At 44.5% G+C, this 20,051-nt stretch overlaps 1 protein-coding gene across 1 annotated transcript; it reads left to right on the plus strand.

Annotated features, from left to right (window-relative positions):
* Positions 1 to 1,723: 1,723 nt before the first annotated feature.
* On the plus strand, positions 1,724 to 19,886 carry DIABLO (diablo IAP-binding mitochondrial protein). Its single transcript, XM_047087933.1, has 7 exons — positions 1,724 to 1,967; positions 2,830 to 3,504; positions 4,372 to 4,498; positions 8,465 to 8,596; positions 9,345 to 9,455; positions 9,631 to 9,727; positions 19,118 to 19,886. Exons 2-7 carry the CDS (start codon positions 3,455 to 3,457, stop codon positions 19,312 to 19,314), a joined length of 714 nt encoding a protein of 237 aa, XP_046943889.1. The 5' UTR covers positions 1,724 to 1,967; positions 2,830 to 3,454; the 3' UTR covers positions 19,315 to 19,886.
* The last annotated feature ends 165 nt before the right edge of the window (positions 19,887 to 20,051 follow it).

Consider the following 20,051-nt stretch of genomic DNA (forward strand, 5'->3'; position numbering starts at 1 on the left):
GAGTCTGAGCCGCGCCTGAGGCTCTGCGCTAGCACTGCAGAGACCGCTTGGGGTTCTCGCTCTGTCTCTCTCTCCGACCCTCCCTGCTCGCTCTTGCGCTCTCAAAAAATAAAATTGAAGATTGGCATATCGCCACGAGGAAGTATTTGTATTCAGCAGAAATTCAAGAAGAAATACTTTTTTTTTTTCTTTTTTTTTTTTTTTTTTTTTTTTTTTTTAATTTTTTTTTTCAACGTTTATTTATTTTTGGGACAGAGAGAGACAGAGCATGAACGGGGGAGGGGCAGAGAGAGAGGGAGACACAGAATCGGAAACAGGCTCCAGGCTCTGAGCCATCAGCCCAGAGCCCGATGCGGGGCTCGAACTCACGGACCGCGAGATCGTGACCTGGTTGCAGTCGGACGCTTAACCGACTGCGCCACCCAGGCGCCCCTAGAAGAAATACTTTTAAAAAAAATACCAAATGCACTGAGTGTCTAAAGCAGACCGAAAGAGAGGCTGTGGTCAAGATGGCAAGGCATAGAAATGCAGCATCACGTGAACTGAATCACGGAGAGACTGAATTATACTCTACAGCCAGATGTGTTATACTCGCATAGTTTGAGGACCTCCTGTAGAAAATAGAGGATGCCTTTCTGTCAACCAGTGAGCTAAAACAAAAAGGCAGTATGTCCACTTCCTCGGTTGGTCTTATTTCTAAATGATGCATGTGAATTTCAAGCCACATAATGTTTCTTCGCTTCCATTACTTCGTGGTGACCAGAGTCTGCAGAGGCTAGAATACTTAACTGCTCTGAGACGTCCATTTGAAGGACAGGAGAGTGTAAGGGGACAGAGCTGAGCCTGCTCTCCTAGCCTCTCTTTTTCATCTGTTGCTGTGGTGTGGGGTGAGGGCATAAATCTTAGCCATACTTTCTTTCCTGTCACTAGGCAGGACGCAGAAGCCCTTCAGATGACCAGTTCTCTGGGGGAGCAATTACTACTCACTGGCTTCCTGGGCAGCTTGATAATGTTCTGCTCCTGTTTTCAGCCAGGCTGCGGCCGGGGCAGTGATTTGATAATAACAGACCCTGATTAAATTAAGGAGCCATTTGCTTGTGGATGATGATGTTGATAAAAGGGTTGATGTCCACACTCTCATCTATTTTTAAAGGTCAAAAAACAGTCTCTAATCACAAACTACAGCAAAAAGCAAAATAATCCGAAACAGTATAAAGTTTGTGCTTTCCCTTCGTTGTCCATCTGGGAAAGGGACTGTTATTTGCTGACATCCTTACTGGCTGTTTTTGCATCACATTTGGAGTTGAAATTAGAAGTAGGCTCGTTGGGAAGGTGACTGTATCTCATCTCTAAACTGCTAAACTCTGTAAATTACAATCAAGCACTCAGGAGCTCTTGGTTCTCTAAGCTCCCGTTTCTCACATACATGCACGCTCGCACTTACATGTTTTTTCAGACAACAGCTTTTGCTTTAGTTGGAAAGTTGTAAGTGAAAGTTGTATATCGGTTCTTCTACTCTGAGACACAGAGTAGGACGGGGTTCCTCTCGATGTAGGTTAGAAAAGGATTTGCACTATATCCCACCCGCGGTGTTTAGAAAAGCAAGACAAGAAGGGACATGAAAAATCCCCTCGTGTACCACTTGCTCAGCCCATCTGATTGGGGAGCTTTGCAGGCATCGTTAGAGCCCTGTGGGCTGTGGCAGTGAAATGGGCGGAGGGCAGGCAGGGTTGCCAGTGCCCCGCCTGGCCTGAGACGGGCCGTGCGCAGCTCCCTGATTGCTCAGGGACCACGGGGAGACTCTGATTGGTCTCTAGACCACACCTAGTTGGTGAGCGCAGCTGCTGCCTGAATATCCCACAGCTCTGCCGAGGCCACCGGAGTACGCACACGCCTACCTTTAGACACCAGACCGGGAGAGGAACCGTGGAGCTGCTGCAGCGGAGGAGTTGTGGAAACTTTGCTGAGTGAGTAAAATGGGGAGAGAAGGAAGCTAGTGGCTGGGCCTGAGGGGAGGTTGCTGGGCAGGACAGCAATGGAGATAAAGAGATTGTTGCCATTGATTCCATCAGCGGTGGAAGATAACAGGACTGGAGCAGATGCACAAGGGGACAATGGGAAGGAGATAAGCCCAGAATCAAATTGATGCCCACTTCTTGGCACTTCTGCAACACTGGCTGGCCAGAAGGGCAAGCGTGCCAGGTTATAACACAAAAGACTCTCAAACTGCATGTTATCAAGCCTTGGGGTCCAGGGAATTGCTGAGGGGCTTCAATGAGGACCTGCTGCCTTCTCCCACCCAAATGGGTCCCTCTCCTTTTCCCCTCCCAGGCAGCAGGGGCAGCTGGGGCCGCAGCTTGAGTGATGGGAAAAGAAAGCTTTACTTCATTAGGCCATTAGCAGCACTCACAGCATTAAAAATGCAGGAGGTGGATGGGAAGAGAGAGCCAGGGATGAAGACTAATGCAGCAGCGGAGACTGGGAACAGACAGGCTTCTCTCTCCTCACAACCCAGATCCAGATTAGGAGTCATAGAACAAGGAGAACTTTTGGTTTAAAAGACTTCTATTAGTATAAATGCAAAGAGGGCGTCCAGATGGTTGTTAGGGAGAAAGTCAGCACTTGGGGCTTTCTCAGCCTTAGGGCAGCGTGTTTACTCTTTCGAGGGCCAGGAGCTAGCCTAGCCCCCCTGTATCCACATTGTCTATAACACCGCCTGGCTCAGCAGCGCTTGCGGAGTGGCCAATGGAGGGTGGGCTTACGGGGAGGTGGGGGGGGGGACCGTCTTCTTTGCGCGTCCAGGGACTCCAGAGTGCCCCCGCCCCGCAGGTCCTCGGGCCTCCCGCTCCCTGCGATGCCGGCCTCGCCCACCATCCACGTGCTGCAGCTGCTGCGGGAGCTGCTGGCCTTCGTGCTCCTCAGCTACACGGTGCTCATCGGAGCGCTGCTGCTGGCCGGCTGGACCACCTACTTCCTGGTGCTGAAGTGACAGCGCCCGCAGCCCCGCCCCCCGCCCCGCCCGCCTCGTGCCAGCCCCCAGCGGCCGGAGCCACCGCGCGCTGCTCCGCCTCCTGCCGGACACATCCCACCCCCCGACGGAAGAACTCTGCGCCTCGCGCTCGGGCCAGGGCTGCCTCTCGAGGCAGGGCCTCGCCCGGGTAGGTATCCAACTTCCTCTCACGACGGCCGACTCCGCTCCGCCCGCTCAGCGCCCTCAGGCCCGGGGCCCGCCCAGTCCCACGCGGAAGCTGCGGCGGTTGGGCGCTCGTCGCGGCCGTTACTGCCGTTACCCTAAGCCCCGCCCCTTCCCTCCAGACTGTCCAATCCCAACTTTTCTCTCGGGCGGGGGTGCGGTCATGGGGCCAGGCCCACTCAAGAAGAGGCCGCGCCCCGTCCCCCGCTCACGAAGTGGCGTCACTTCCGGCGTGTGCGTCTGGCGTTCGGCCGCCGCAGGATGGCGGCCCTGAGAAGCTGGGTGTCGCGGAGCGTAGCCTCCCTCTTCAGGTACTTCTGTGGTCGGGTGCAAGGGCGGTGCGGCAGGGTGGGAGGCACCGCAGGGGGCGCCATGGCCGGGATGGCAGCGGCCGCCTAGGTGGCACGCTTTTGGCTTCTCGGCAGAGCGGGTCCCGGCGTCCCTCCCCTCTCAGATCCGAGGACCTCCTGACTGTTGCCCCGGGCTGGAGGCCAAGCTCGGGGTCTGTTTCTCACTGACGGCTTTCCCGTTATTCCACTGGCCGAGTGCCAAGCCCCACAAGCTCGGGCTGGCTTCCTGGAGTGCCTCGGCCTGCCAGCGAGTTCCCGTTAGCCCCTCGGAACCACTGGAGGGAGATAAGGGGAGAGGCCCTGGCGGGGGGCCGATTGTTCAAGGAAGTGTTCCCTGAGGGCAGGAGGGGAGTTGGTCGGTCCCCGCGCGGGCACTGCCGGGTGCGTCCTCTGCACACCGGGGAGCCCTTCGCGGCACCTGCGGACTCCAGGTGTTGCCTGGCGGGGACTCTCGGGGACACCTGGAAACCTCAACCCGAGTTCCGGAGCTGAATGCTGCCTGCAGAAGCGTTTATTTTGGCCTGAGGTTTTTAAAAAGCTTTGAGACCGCCTTTTAAACTTCCATACCCGCTACCGGTTAAAGTCCGAAACCACCGGGCTCGCCTCCCCGCGCGGCAGCGGTTCACGGGAGTTGGGTAGCGGTTGCCCTTTCGATCGAGTCCTGGGCTGTCCAGTCCGACGCGCTTCCTCATGAGCCCTGTCATCTGGCGGGCCGACCCAGCGCCTCATTTAGGCTCCTGCTCGGCTCGGTGTGAGTTTTCAACCCCTGCAAACGAATTGAAGAGACTTACAGATTGGTAGTTACGCCTTATTAAATTTGACTTCTAGGTACAGACCGTGTGTTCCTGTCGTGGCTAACTTTAAGAAGCGCTGCTTCTCAGAACTGATAAGACCCTGGCACAAAACTGTGGCAGTTGGATTTGGTGTGACCCTGTGTGCAGTTCCCATCGCACAGGTAAAAATACTGTAGTGTCACTGTTTCTTAGTGTACTGTGCCCTCTTGAAGTCTCGGGGGTGGGGCGCACTGAACCATCAGACAAGCTCTTAGTTTCACCCAGTGCTCCTACCCCCATGCGACAGTTTACTTTCTACCATACCAGCGTTATTTCTTCATAACTGAACAAATATATTAATACTCCCGTTTTAATGGTCCCATTTGGTAGGAACAGTATGTCAAATTGTATAAAGAGGGGAGAGGAATAAGACGAGGGTATTACAGTCTATCAACAGAGTAGTCTTTCAACAAAAATTTATTGAGCAGCTTTAAAGTGCCATTGCTAGAAATGTAAGAACAAAACAAAGTTCCTGCTTTCATAAAATTTACATTCTAGGGAAAAGGGGAGAAAATAAATATAAATGCCAGGTGATCAGTGCTGTGCAGGAAACAAATAGAATAAGAGAACAGGGAGTGCTTGGAGGGAGTTCTTTTGTTTTTAGGTAGGAAAGGGTAGCCCAGGAGGGCTATTCTCATAAGGTGATGTCTAAATAGGGATCAGAATGAGAAAATGAGCCATGGTAATGTCTTGGAGAAGAGTTTGCCAGGCAGAAGGAATTCTTGAGTACAAAGGGGTAGAAGCAGGTGTATGTCTGATATGTTTGATGAACAGCAAACAGGTTAATGTGGCTGGAGTGGAATGAGAAAGAGCATAATAGATGGGGCCAGAAAATTAGCTGAGGATCAAACGCAGCTTTTTGTCCTTTTTGGCATTGTAAGGCTTTAAATTGTATTCCGAAAAGGAAGGCACAGAGGATTTTAACACAAGGCTGTTACGATCTCATGTAAGTTTTTAAAGGCTGCTGTGTGGAACTAGGAAGACCAATGGGAGACTGTTGTTCTAGTCCAGGATTGGAGCAGGCTGGCAACAGTTTAGGTGGGGAGAAGTTGGACCAAATGCGGTCAGCATGAGTTGCCGGTGGATTGAATGTGGAGTATATGCCAAGGTTTTTTTTTTTTCTCAACGTTTATTTATTTTTGGGACAGAGAGAGACAGAGAATGAACGGGCGAGGGGCAGAGAGAGAGGGAGACACAGAATCGGAAACAGGCTCCAGGCTCCGAGCCATCAGCCCAGAGCCTGACGCGGGGCTCGGACTCACGGACCGCGAGATCGTGACCTGGCTGAAGTCGGACGCTTAACCGACTGCGCCACCCAGGCGCCCCTATGCCAAGGTTTTTTAAAAAGCCTAAGCAGGGGCATCTGGGTGGCTCAGTCGGTTAAGCATGACTTCTGCTCAGGTCATGATCTCACAGTTTCTGAGTTCGAGCCCCCCATCGGGCTCTCTGCAGTTTGTGCAGAGACATCTTTGGATCATCTGCCCTCCCCCTGACCCCTCCTGTGCTCACGTTCTCTTTCTCTCTCTCAAAAATAAACAGTAAAAAATGAAAAGGCCTAAGCCACTGAAAGAATGGAGTTGCCATTTATTGGAGTGGAGGGGAGTGGGTTTTGGGAGGATGAAATCGAGAGTTTTGGAAGTGACAGTCTAAGATGTCTGGTAGACATCTAGGTGCTCTCAAGCAGACAGGTGATATGAAAGTGGCACCTTATTAAAACGATCACTGGTTGTGTGCTTTTGGGGAAAGAGCAAACCCCATTTTGGCAAAATATGTCTGATACTGACGTGTGTGTTTATCACAACAAGAAGATTGATTTCACTTCCCACAAGTCCTTTCAGCATCTTCTGAGGCTTACTCCTGAGACCGCACCTTTTTGTTCCTCACGCCAAACCTCATCTCTGCTTGTGAAGCATTGTTAATCCTAAAACCCTGACTTGAACACTGGCCCTTTTCTGCCATAATTAAGACAGCCTTCCTTCCTTCAAAAGAATATTTTGGGACTGTCCTTTCTCAGTTCATACACCTTTCTTAAGCCCCAGTTACCTCAGTCCCAGGCCACATGGCAGGAGCCTCTGGTCCTTATCCTGTAGGAATGGTAGTTCCTTTTCTGTTCTTCAGAACCTGCAGTGGCTCTCCATTGTGTGCCCCTGCACTCGAGTGTCCTCGCTAGTCTCCCCTTCCTTGTGCCATCTGTTGTAACCAGGCTAGATCCCTAACCATCCCCCGCATGCAACAGATGTATTCTTTTCTCATTATCTCTTCTTCCCTGGGCTGCTTCACAGTTCTCATCCTAGCTGTCTCAGGCCCAAGTACCACCTCACTTTAAAGCCTTTCAGAGTTTCTGGCCAACAGTGATCTCCCTCTTATCCCTTGTGTTGTACATTTTGATATTTGGTGATAATCTATCTGGCACTCTCCTGAGTCAGCAGAGCATAGTGGAAAGGGTACAGACTTGGGTGCAGATGTGGTTTGAAGTCTAGATATGTGGCTTTTGGGGAAAGTTTATAAAACTATCCTGAGTTTTCATTTCCTCATCTGTAAAAAAGAAGTGATAATACGTGGACCGTTGTAAGGAACAAATGAAATGCATTGTAAAGTGAATCGTGAAGACGTCAGTTAGAATATATAAAAGTTAGCTTCCAGTGAACAGTATATATTCTTCCCAGTCTTTCTAGCCCCTGAATGGAAGGTACATAAGGAATACTTATTTGATTGAATGAAAGATAAATATGGTAAATGAAATTCTGGATTTGTTCATGTGTCAGAGATAATTCTTGACGGCTACTTTCAATGGGCAGCGGTTCTCTGGGCTTACACTCTAAATAGCAAAAACAAGATAACATAGGATTGAAGGAATTGGTTTCTTTGTTCTGATACGATCAGTGCTCTGTTGAGGAAGGAAAAGGCAGAGTCAGGGATGACCCGAAAGTAAAGCATTCCTATGAAGCCTTTGGTAATTCAGCGTAAAACAAAGAGCATCTTTCCAAAAGTTCACATTATGCCACTTGGCTTTTCAGGAAAGACATTAGTACAGTAACAGCTTTTTTTTCTTCGTAAACTTGAAAATCTTCTCCAGACATATTTTGGTTATTGAGATCAGGTACTAATGTAGGTCTTTTTTTCTTTTTCTTTTTTATTAACGTTTATTTATTTTTGAGAGAGAGCTCAAGCGGGGGAGGGGCAGAGAGAAAGAGGGACAGAGGATCCAAAGTAGGCTCTGCGCTGACGGCAGCGAGTCCAGTGTGGGGCTCGAACCCACAAACTGCGAGAGATCATGACCTGAGCCGACGTCAGACGCTCAACCAAGCCACCCAGGTGCCTCTGTAAATCTTTCTTAAAAGAAAAGTGGCTTAACACAAACTTTGCAAAAGCAGGGGAGACCTGTATTTAGTTAAGGTGGCTACATTACCTTAACTCTTGAGAAGTTATATTGGCTTTTTTTTAAATAATAACTGAGGTCAGAGTGAAGAGTCCCCAAACCCCACCCAAGACTCTACTGTTCATTCTGCCCAGAATTGCTCTCCCCCATCCACCCATTGACTTAGACTCTGCTTAATTGTCATCAGCTCTGTGAAGCCTTTTCTAAGCTCTTTTCATTCAACATAGAAGAGATTGTTTTCATGTGTGTGCCCCCACTGTAGCCTGTATGGACTTCTGCCACAACTCCGTGGTACTTGACTGCGTTAATTTCTCAAGTTCTCTGTTAGCCCCAGCTCCTCCCCTTCCCCATCTGAAATCTTTGAGGACAGAGAATATATCCTATATATCTTCATATCCCAGGTATCTAACACTGTGTTCATGAATGAATCACAACTTTCTGAAATTTGTTGGTTATAATTACTAGACCTATTTCATGTAAAGAAGTGCTTGGCTTTTTGGAGCGGAGCAGAGCATAAAGAATAAAAGTGGACAGAAAGCATACTCTGGAGTTACTTCCGTATATTGTCTTTATTAGCCCAAATAGAGCCTAATGAGAAAACAAAGCAGCAGCTGCAGTGTGACAAGTGTTTTTCACTTGGCTATCTATGATGAAATTCTCGGTTGGAGCTTTAGGTTAGAAGTTGAGTGAAAATGTTTGTGTCTTTCAGAAATTGGAGCCTCATTCTCTTAGCAATGATGCATTAATGAGGAGAGCTGTGTCTTTGGTAACAGATAGCACCTCCACCTTTCTCTCTCAGACCACGTATGCTTTGATTGAAGCAATCACTGAATATACTAAGGTAAGTGTCCTCTTAAGTTTTGATTGTCTAAACCAGGGGTTAGCAAATTATTGCTCATAGCCCAAGTCTAGCCTGATGCCTGTTTTCGTAGTTCTACTGAAACGTAGCCAGACTCATTTGTTTTTATGTTGTCTATGACTGTTTTGTGAATTGAATAGTTTCAACAGAGACTATAGGGCCCACAAAGCCTAAAATATTCACTCTCTGGTCCTTTACAAAAGTTGGCTGAGGCTTCGACCTAAGTCAGTGGTGTTTTGACTTTTTCCAGGAACTCTTTAAAAAAAAAAAAAAAAAAAAGTCTTTAAATACAGCATCGCAGTATAAGACCAGAGAACAAAGCTGATTGGGTTCAGTTAGGGCTAAAGGGGTGCAGAGTCTAACACTTGCAGCACCAGGGGCTTCTCTGTGGGAATAGTTTCAAAACCACTAATCTAATAGGTATCATTTATAGGTTTATTATACCTTTATTTTTCGGCAGCTTTCCCCCTCAGCCTTCTGGGCTTTTCTTCTACGTTGTATTCTCTGTGTGAACTGCTAACAATCTTTTAAAAACACAGAAGTGGACTAGTGGGTACACTCGTGTCCTAGAATAATGCCTTTACCTCATACAGTAGTGCGATTTCAGTGAGGTGGAAGGACTGAAGAGCTGGTTGGCTATAACAGGACTTGATTTCCTTGAGGTGTAATTCTCACTAATCCTAGTATGTCTCACCTGTTTTACTCACGCTTATTTATTCTGTATTTGTAGGCCGTTTACACCTTAATTTCTTTGTACCGACAATATACGAGTTTACTTGGGAAAATGAATTCACAGGAGGAAGATGAAGTGTGGCAGGTGATCATAGGAGCCAGAGTTGAGGTAAGAAAAAGTTATTAGACATTTCTGTATTAGTGCCCCTACCTCATCCTGGTATCTAAGTTAGTAAATTAAGGTGTCTGACCAGTAACTGTTCTCCGAATCTACTACTCTAAGTCCATTTTAATGTGTTTATGAACCTCTCGTTGTTGTCTGAAGTGCTGTGTTTAATTTACAGATGACTTCAAAGCAACAAGAGTACTTGAAGTTGGAAACCACTTGGATGACTGCCCTTGGTCTTTCAGAGATGGCGGCAGAAGCCGCATACCAGACTGGTAGGTTCCAGTTTTCACTACCAGTGTGCCAGTTGAGTTTTCATCTAGCTGTAAAATGAGGGATTTAGATTAGACAGTCTAAGGCCTGTGGCTCTGACTGAAAAAATGTCTCCATCTCCAATCGCCAGGTAGTCTGTGTCTAGAAAATGGTGCAACTGCTGCCAATTAGAAAATGATTGCGTCCAAATGGTTTTTAGGCTTTTTTTTAAATGTCTGTTTATTTTGAGAGAGAGCACAGGGGAGGGACAGAGGGAGGAAGAATCCCAAGCAGGCTCTGCACTGTCAGTGCAGAGCCGGATGCGTGGCTCAAACCTTGAGATCGTGACCTGAGCCCAAACCAAAAGTCAGGATGCTTAACTGACTGAGCCACCCAGGTACCCCAGATTTTTAAGCATTTGTGTTTTTTGTGGGTTTTTTTTAAGTTTATTTGAGAGAGAGAGAACATGAGAGAGATAGAGGCAGGGAATCCCAAGTAGGCTTCATGCTGTCCGTGCAGACCAGATGCGGGGCTTGATCCCACAAACCGCGAGATCACGACCTGAGTGCAGATCAAGAGTTGGACGCTTAAGCAGCTGAGCCACCCAGGCATCCCAAGCGTTTTATTCTTTTCGTAACACCGATATTTATGAATAACTAGTCATAGAGGGACACAGTTGGAGGAGACTTGAGATCATCAATCTGTGTGAACCTTACTGAAACCTGGAATCCTAGTCAGTGGCGGATCCCAGACAAATAATAGCTACTATTTATTGAGTATATGTTGTAAGTATTTTATAGGCACTTTCAATTTAAGGAATTTGAGGATGATCTTTCCCACTTTACAAATGAAGAAAATGGGGAGAGAGGGTTAAAAACCCGTGGAGATGATGTGGTATGGTAAGTAAGCAGCCAGACTGGGATTCAGCCCAATTCTAATGCCTCCACTTTTGTATCCCAGTCATTCACCAGGATGTTTTTTGAACCTCACTATCCATCCAGTGGGCTTGAGCTGAATGTTTTTTAATTTAAAATATTTTAAATAAAACTAGTTTAATCTTACCTGAATTCGTTTCAAACCAGAAGCCTAGGGTCAGCTCTTTTGTTTCCTGACTTCGGGATAACAAACTAGGGGCTCTGGTGTCACATCTTAAAAAAAAGCATATAATATATGTTTGGTTTTTTTTTATGTTGATTTGAGAGAGTGCATGAGCAGAGGAAGGGCAGAAAGAGAGAATCCCAAGCAGGCCCCTCACTGTCAGCACAGAGCCCGATGCGGGGCTCAATCATGAGATCAAGACCTGTGCCGAAATCAAGAGTCACCTGCTTAACTGACTGAACCACCCAGGTGCCCCACAACATATGTATGTATTTTTTAAAGTAAAACAAAAAAGAATTGTTAGTGAACTAAAAGCAGAATTGGAATGAAGAGTGAAACAGCAAATATATGAAAGTAGCACCATAGCGGTGCCACAGCAGAGGTGGGAGATGTGCAGTGAACAGGGAGATTTGCTGAGGTGTTACAGCATGAACATTCCCAGGCAACCTTCATCATCCAGGCAGGCTTAGATTGAGCTGGAGAAAAGGGAAAGTGTAAGCATTATCTGGAAAAAGACCTTTTCATAAAACTGATTAAAAAGGCTCACAATTTAAAATCATGGCAAAAAGCTCAATATGAAATATACAAAGAATCCTAAAAAAAACTATAAGAATCAGTCTTATCAGCAATCCTGGATGCAAGGTGACAAATCAATAACCTAGAATTTTATATACAGCCAAATATTATTTCAGATATAAAAAGACTCAAAAGTTTACCAACCACATATGCTTTCTGGAAAAACTGCTTTGTGAATAAAGAAATTAGTTTAAAAAGGAGCAACTGAGATAAAAAATAGTGAAAAAAATTTAATAAAACTTGTCAAAATTTGAGGTTTTTTTTTTTTTTTTTTTTTTTTTTTTTTTTTTTTAATGTTTGAGAGAGAACACAAGCAGAGGAGGGGCAAAGAGAGAGGGAGACACTAAATCCAAAGCAGGCTCCAGGCTCTGAGCTGTCAGTGCAGAGCCTGACACGGGGTTGAACTTATGAACTGTGAGAACGTAACCTGAGCTGAAGTTGGACACTTAACCAACTGAGACACGCAGGTGCCCCCTGAGTGTTAAATTTTTAAATCAGTTCAGGGAAGAAGTGAAAGCATGCTAAGAAGAGATAGACATTGGCTTAACATTAGACCTTGTTAAACAAATGAAAACTTGATAAAGATTTAAAAGAAAATGCGAAGTAAATAAAGGAACAAGTACCAACATCAATAATTGCAGTAGCTAAGAATATGTTCAAAAAAATAATCACAGCAAAAACGATTTACAGAGATACCTAAAACAAAATGTATAGGAAGGTTGAAAGTTATAAAAAGCTAAACTGAGCCATTATTAAGAAAAAGAAAGCTATCCCAAAAAGCTCTAGCAGAGCGATGTCAGAATCCGAAAAAGGACTCAAGACTAAAGGCATTAAAACAATCCAGAAGATATCAGTCATTAAGCAATTGCCTGATAAGGAATTCAAAGTGATTGTCATAAACGTACTCACTGGACTTGAGAAAAAGGGGATGAACTCAGAATTTCAACAAAGAGAAAATCTAAAAAGAACCAGAGATAAAGAATTCAGCAATGGAAATAAAAAATACACTAGAGGGAACCAACAGAAGATGAGAGGAGGGAGAGGAATAGATCAATGATCTGGAGGACAGGGTGATGGAAAACAAGCTGAACAGCAAAACGTAAAAATAGGTTAAGGGTACTCGGTGACTTTATCAAGCATAATGACATCCACATGATAGGGATCCTAGAAGAAGAGAGAAGACGGCAGAAAACTTTCCTAATCTGGAAAAGGAAACAGACATTCAGGTCCAGGAAGCATAAATAGCCCCTAACAAGATGAACCAAAAGAGATCCACACCAAGATATACAATTAAAATGGCAGAAAGTACGGGGAGCCTGGGTGGCTCAGTCACTTAAGTGTATCTGACTTTGGCTCAGGTCATGATCTTGCAGTTCATGATTTCAAGCCCCGTGGCGGGCTCTGTGCTGACAGCTCAGAGCCTGGAGTCTGCTTCAGATTCTGTGTCTTCCTCTCTCTGCTCCTCCCCCATGCTTGCTTGCTCACTCTCAAAAATAAACAAACATCAAAAAAATAATCAGCAAAATAGTTACATGCAAGAGATACCCCATAAGGCTACTAGTTGATTTTTTTCAGCACAAACTTTGCAGGCCAGAAGGAAGTGGCATGTGTTGAAAGTGCTAAAAGGAGAAAATCTATGACCAAGAATACCCAGCAAGGTTATCATTCAAAATATAAGGAGAGTGAGTTTCCCAAACAAGAGTTAAAGGAGTTCATCACCACTAAACCAGCCTATGGGAAATGCTAAAGGAAATTCTTTAAATGGGGGTGGGAGGGAGGCCATAACTAGAAGAAAATTATGAAAGGAAAAAATGTCACACGTAAAAGCCAATATATAGTAAAAGTATTAGATTATTCACTTACAAAGCCAGTATAGAGGTTAAACCACATAAGTAGTAAAAATTGATACAAAAATGAGTCAAGGGATACACAAAAAGATGTGAAATGACATCATATACATAAAATGTGGAGAGAGTAAAAATTTAGTGCTTACAAACTTAAGAAACCAACTTAATGTAGTCTCTGATGCATATAACATGTTCTATATGAACCAAATGGTGACCACAAATCAAAAACCTATAATAGATACACACAAAAACAACCACTAAAGAAAGCCATCAGGGGCACCTGGGTGGCCCAGTTGAGCGTCCAACTTCAGCTCAGGTGATGATCTTGCAGTTCCTGGGTTCAAGGCTCACCTCAGGCTCATTGCTCAGCGCTGAGCCCGCTTTGGATCCTCTGCTCTCCACTTCTTTCTGCCCCTCAGCCTCTTCCACTCTGTCTCTCAAAAATAGAAATTTTAAAAAAGCCATCAAATTCACAAGGGAAAAGAGCAAGAGAAGAACTATAAAAACAACCAGAAAACAGTTAACAAGATGGCAGTAAGTATACACCTATCAATAATTACTTTAAATGTCAGGGGACTAAGTGCTCCAAAAGACACAGAAGACCCACTTATGCTGCCTACGAGAGATTCGCTTCTGACCTAAACACACATACAGACTGAAAGTGAAGGGATGGAAAAACATATGCCATGCAAATGAAGTGGGGGGGTGGGGGGGAAGCCAGGGTAGCAACACTTCGATCAGAAATCGACCTTGTTAATTTTTTTTTTAAGTGTGTTTATTTTTGAGAGAGAAAGCATGAGTTGGGGAGAGGCAGAGAGAATCCCAAGCAAGCTCCACATGGTCAGCACAGAACCTGATGTGGGGGTCAAACTCATGATCTGAGCTGAAGTCAGACACTTAACTGACCAAGCCAGCCAGGCGCCCCAGACAAATAGACTTTAAAACAAAGCCTGTAGCAAGAGACAAAGAAGGATATTACATAAAGGAATCAATCCAACAAGACATAACAGTTAACGAATATGCACGCAACATAGCACCTAAATACATACATCAAATATTAACACACAAAAAAGGGAGAAATTGACAGTAATATAATAATGGTAAGGGATTTTAACACCCCACTTACATCAGAGGATAGATGATTCAGGGGCGCCTAGGTGACTCAGTTAAGCATCTCTTGATTTTGGCTCAGATCATGATCTCACAGTTGATGAGACTGAGCCCCATGTCCAGCCCTATGCTGACAGCACAGGGCCTCCTTGAGATTCTCGCTCTCCCCCCCCCACCACCACCAATAAATAAACATTTAAAAAAAAAAAAAAAAGATAGATGATCCAGACAGAAAACAGTGGCTTTGAACGACACATTAGACCACACGGACCTAACAGCTAAACACACAAAACATTCCATCACAAAACAGAGTATACAGTCTTTTCAAGTGCACATAGAACATTCTCCAGGAAAGATCACATGTTAGGCCACAAAATTAGTCTCAGTAAGTTTAAGAAGATTGAGATCTTATCAAATATCTTTTCTGACCCCAATGAATTGAGACTAGAAATCAATTTCAAGAAGAAAATCTAGAAAAATAAACACATGGAGGCTAAACAACATGCTACTGAACAAGTGGGTCAACCAAGAAATCATAGAGGAAATAAAATACATGGAGAGAAAAGAAAACACACTGGTCCAAAATCTTTGGGACTCAGCCAAAGCAGTTCTAAGTTTACAGTAATATAGGCCTCACTTAAGAAAAAAAAAAAAAAAAAAAAACCTAACCTTACACCTAAAGGAGCTAGAAAAAGAAGAACAAATAAAAGCCTAGTAGAAGGGAACAAAATAATAAAGATTGGAACAGAAATAGGAAATTTAAAAAAAAAGGAAAGATCAATGAACCCAAGAGCTGGTTCTTTCAAAAGACAGACAAAATTGATAAACCTTAGTCAGACTCCTAAAAAAAAAAAAAAAAAAGAAAAAAGGACTCGGTCACCTGGGTGGCTCAGGTCATGGGTTTATGGGTTTGAGATCTCAGTTTATGGGTTTGAGCCCTGCACCAGGCCCTGTGCTGACAACTCAGAGCCTGGAACCTGCTTCAGATTCTGTGTCTCCCTCTCTCTGCCCCTCCCCCTGCTCGTGCTCTGTCTCCCTTTCTCAAAAATAAACAAACATTAAAAAAATCAGAAATGGAGAATACCACAGAAATACCACATACCGATACCACAGAAATACAAAGGATTATAAAAGATTATGAAAAATCATATATCAACAAATTGGACAATCTAGAAGAAATAATAAATTCCTAGAAACCTACATCTTCCAAAAGTGAACCAATAAAAGATAGAAAATTTGAACAGAACAATTACTAGTAATGAAATGGAATCAGTAATAAAAACTCCTGGGGCACCAGGTGGCTCAGTGGGTTAAGCATCGGACTCTGGATTTCAACTCAGGGCATGATCCCGCAGTTCATGAGATTGAGCCCCACAATAGTGGAGAGCCTGCTTGGGATTCTCCCTCTCCCTCAAAATTAATATTAAAAACAAAAAAACTCCCAACAAAAGTCAAGGGCCAGATGGCCTCACCAAATTGAATCATACTAAACTTTTAAGGAAGAGAGAATACCTGTTCTTCTCAAACTATTCCAAAACATAGACGAAAATTTCCAAATTCAGCCCTCCCTGATACCAAAACGAAAGACTCTGCAAAAAGAAAACCAGAAGCCAGCAGTACTTCTGAGGAACATAGATGCAAAAATCCTCAATAACAACATTACAAAAATCATTCATCAAGGTCAAGTGAGCTTTATTCCAGGGATGAGAGGGTTGTTTGATATTTGCAAATCGGTGTGATACTTCACATTAACAAGAAGGATAAAAACCATATGATCAACTCAATAGATGCAAAGAAAAGCATTTGACGAAATATGACATCCATTGATGATAAAAACTCTCAGCAAAGTGGGCTTAGTTGGGAGTATCCCCAAATACATTAAAGGCCATACCTGAAAAGTCCACAGCTAACTTCATCCTCAGTTGTTTAAAAAAAAAAAAAGATTTAAGAAAATTTACAATTGCACCCAAAAGAATAAAATACCTAGGAATACATTCATCCAAGGAGGCAAAAGATGCATACTCTGAAAACTATAAGGCATTGATGGAACAAACTGAAGACACAAATATTGGGAGGAAATGAACCAAAATGCTAATATAGTCTGGATGGTGGAATAATGGATGATTTTTAAATTATTTTATAATCAGTAAATATTCAACACTAACAAAAATATATCATGAAAATGTAATAAAGCAAAATTGAGATTTACAAGGAAAAGTTACGTTTTATACACATCTCAGAGACTCACAGATCAAGACTAAAAAAAGTAAAGCTGTGAAGGGTCGGAACAATGATTTTTAAAAGCTTCATCAAGTATACATAGTAAAAAGGGGCGCCTGGGTGGCGCAGTCAGTTGGGCGTCCGACTTCAGCCAGGTCACGATCTCGCGGTCCGGGAGTTCGAGCCCCGCGTCAGGCTCTGGGCTGATGGCTCGGAGCCTGGAGCCTGTTTCCGATTCTGTGTCTCCCTCTCTCTCTGCCCCTCCCCCGTTCATGCTCTGTCTCTCTCTGTCCCAAAAATAAATAAACGTTGAAAAAAAATTTTTTTTAAAAAGTATACATAGTAAATATAAAACTTTGCCCCCCTTCCAAATACATTCTTCTCAAACAAATAGAGCACATACAAAAATTGATTTTATGCCAGGTGACAAAGCCTCAGCCAATTCCCTCTTACCCCCTTCTCTGACCAAAAATCAAAATAGAAATGGAAAAATATTTGAATCGGTGATGACACGCGCAGTATGCAGCAGACAGAGAGAGTTGCAGATAAAGTAGCTGCTAAAGAGACCTGGGGCACCTTCAAAGAGGTATGTCATAAGTTCAAAGAACAGCCATGAATGACAGGGAATATTCAGTGTACCGAGTACTGAAAATGAAGAAACTAAACTTGTAACCCATTTAGAAATAGGGGACTGTACACCCAGTGTAGAACAAATGAAATAAAAGGTGTAAGAAGATAAAAATAATCAGAAAGGCAAAATCAGGGTGCCTAGGTGGCTCAGCTGGTTAAGCATCTAACTCTTAACTCAGGTCATGATCTCACCGTTTATGGGTTCAAGCCCCTCAGACTCCTGGCAGACAGTGTCAGGAACTTGCTTGGGATTTCTGTCTGTCTCTCCCTCTCTTTCTGCCTTCCCCCGCTCATGTGCTCTCGCTTTCAAAAGAAAAAGAAAAAGGGCAAAATCTGGTTCTTAAAAAGAAAAAAAATTTTTTTGGCAAGTAGGACTTTTTAGAAGGCAAAAGTAACATTAGAAAGGGCTGTTACAGATACGGAGGGTTTTTAATTATATCAATATTATAGTCTTTATGGAAACCCCACATTGGCCAAAGAAGTAAAGAATCAAAATAGAGCCAATAACCATAAAGGTTGAAACAGTATTCAAAGACTCTGTGTCCCAAAAGTGGACACTAAACCCAGCTGTTTTGTGGGATAGCTTTATCAAATCTTTCAGGAACATATCCTACGTTACAGAAAGTGTATCAGTACACAGAAAATGATGGCAAGCCTCCCAACGGTTGTATAAAGCTGGCCTAGGCCTGATCCCAAACTGCACTAGGCCAGTACCGAAACAAAAAAAGAACTATGGTCAGTATCACTTAAGAATATACATAAAAGTAAGATATAGCCATTTACCGCAAAATACAAAATACTTCAACACTGGAAAAAAAAAACTACCAATATAATTTACTACTTGAGATTATCTACAGTAGATTAAAGGAGAAAAGCCAGCGGTGTAATATCAATATAGGCCCCAAAAGCCTTCAGTAAAATGTAATACCCATTTATGATTTCAATCCCAGTACAGTTATGAATACAGTTTTATTAACATGATAATTAATCAAGGTTAAGTACTCCTACTTAATGAACTATGAGAGGCATTCCCATCAAGGTCAAAATAAGATGCTTGCTATTCTCCACTAACTTTTAACATTGTGCTGAAGGTTCTTATTAATACAGTAAGGTAGAGGGGCGCCTGGGTGGCACAGTCGGTTAAGCGTCCGACATCAGCCAGGTCACGATCTCGCGGTCCGTGAGTTCGAGCTCTGGGCTGATGGCTCGGAGCCTGGAGCCTGTTTCTGATTCTGTGTCTCCCTCTCTCTGCCCCTCCCCCGTTCATGCTCTGTCTCTCTCTGTCCCAAAAATAAATAAAAAACGTTGAAAAAAAAATTAAAAAAAAATACAGTAAGGTAGAAAAGAACCACCCAGATCATCTATAGATGAATTGATAAGTGTGCGTATCTGTATGATGAAATATACTAGTAGCAGGTAAACAGAATGATAGAGCCTGAAAACATGTTTAAAGAAAAAGCAAAATTGCAAAATATGTTCAATACCTTTTGTGCCATTATATAAAGTAGCAAAATATTTCTCTGTGCATCCCATATGTACGAAAGATGAGAAAGATGCTCATTAAACTTCCAGCAGAGGTTGTCTCTGAAGATTAGGTAGGCTGACGAAAGAGATCTTTGACAATTTAATGAGCTATTAATTTGTCAAAAAGAAATGTATTACTTGTGTAAATTCATAAGATGTCTATACTAAGAGCTGTGTAGCTGTAGAGATGCTTGTGGGAATCAACATTTAGTAATTATTAATAACGAGAGCGGATAGCTGGAGAAATATGCAGACCTGAACGTGGAGACAGTTCTCTGTGGTGCAGAGAGGGAGGGCAGGGCGAGTCTCCAAGAGGGGCTCAGACGACAGGGAGCCCCAGGCTTTCCTTTTCGCCACCGTGCCTTCTACCCTTCCGCCATTCAGCCTAACCGTGCCATCTCTTGGCAGGAGCGGATCAGGCCTCTATAACTGCCAGGAATCACATTCAGCTGGTGAAGTCCCAGGTGCAGGAGGTGCGCCAGCTTTCCCAGAAAGCAGAAACCAAGTTGGCAGAAGCACAGACAGAGGAACTCCGTCAGAAAACCCAGGAGGAAGGGGACGAGAGGGCGGAACCGGAGCAGGAAGCCTACCTGCGGGAGGATTGAGTGCCTGAGCTGCCCAGCCTTCGTCCGAGTCTGCCGGCTCCGCCCCGGGGCCACGATCCGCTTGGCTCTCTCCGCACAGAGAGGAGTCAGCAGGTCCTGCCCTGGCCCATCGGGCCAGAGGCCATAGCTGTGAGTGCCTGACCCATTTCCCCACGGACCTGGTTCTTAGCCCTGAGGCACTGCGCGCCCTGTTTAACATTTGACCCCCCCCCCCAGCTTTCCACCCACCACAATCTTTTTACCTCCCACCCAGAGCATCTCAGCAGCCTGGCCAGAGAGAGGGTCCTTCTTCCGTCCTGCCCACAAGTTCAGTAGCAGTTTAACCTGTTTGCAGTCGTATTCGCATTCTCAAATCTGATTTAGTCTTTGCTCCCTCCATAGGGATGGGAGTTTTGGGGGGAATGGGGAGCCTGTTAAGATTTTTTTTTTTTTTTAAGTGTTTCTAATCCTTTCTGTGATCTGGCCCCTCTGCCTGTAAGGACACCTGAGGCCCAGGAGCCAAAAGTCCATTTTTCTTAAGGAACTGAATGCAGAGTGTTTACCTGGTGCTCAACAGGACATATTCCAACACACGCCTCTTGTTTCCTTCTTCCTCTATTGTATCTGAAGGAGAATGGTTTTGTTTTTTGCACTTCAAAAAATGTCTGTATTCTGGGGCCCTGTGCGGCCTCCTTTGCCTCCCAGCCTGGCAGAGCCCCTAGGGGGTCCGGGAACCACCGCACCCCCACCCTGCCACG

The sequence above is a fragment of the Lynx rufus genome, unplaced genomic scaffold, assembly GCF_022079265.1.
Source record: "Lynx rufus isolate CCGP_SWC_20201006 ecotype Redwood Valley unplaced genomic scaffold, mLynRuf1.p SCAF_24, whole genome shotgun sequence".
NCBI classification, from domain to species: Eukaryota; Metazoa; Chordata; class Mammalia; order Carnivora; family Felidae; genus Lynx; species Lynx rufus.

Bases quoted from the DNA above. Each gene is read 5' to 3' on its own strand.
- DIABLO (XM_047087933.1), top strand. From the start codon at position 3,455: ATGGCGGCCCTGAGAAGCTGGGTGTCGCGGAGCGTAGCCTCCCTCTTC. The intron at 3,505-4,371 runs GTACTTCTGTGG...TTTGACTTCTAG, and splicing joins AGCGTAGCCTCCCTCTTCAG to GTACAGACCGTGTGTTCCTG. The intron at 8,597-9,344 runs GTAAGTGTCCTC...CTGTATTTGTAG, and splicing joins CAATCACTGAATATACTAAG to GCCGTTTACACCTTAATTTC.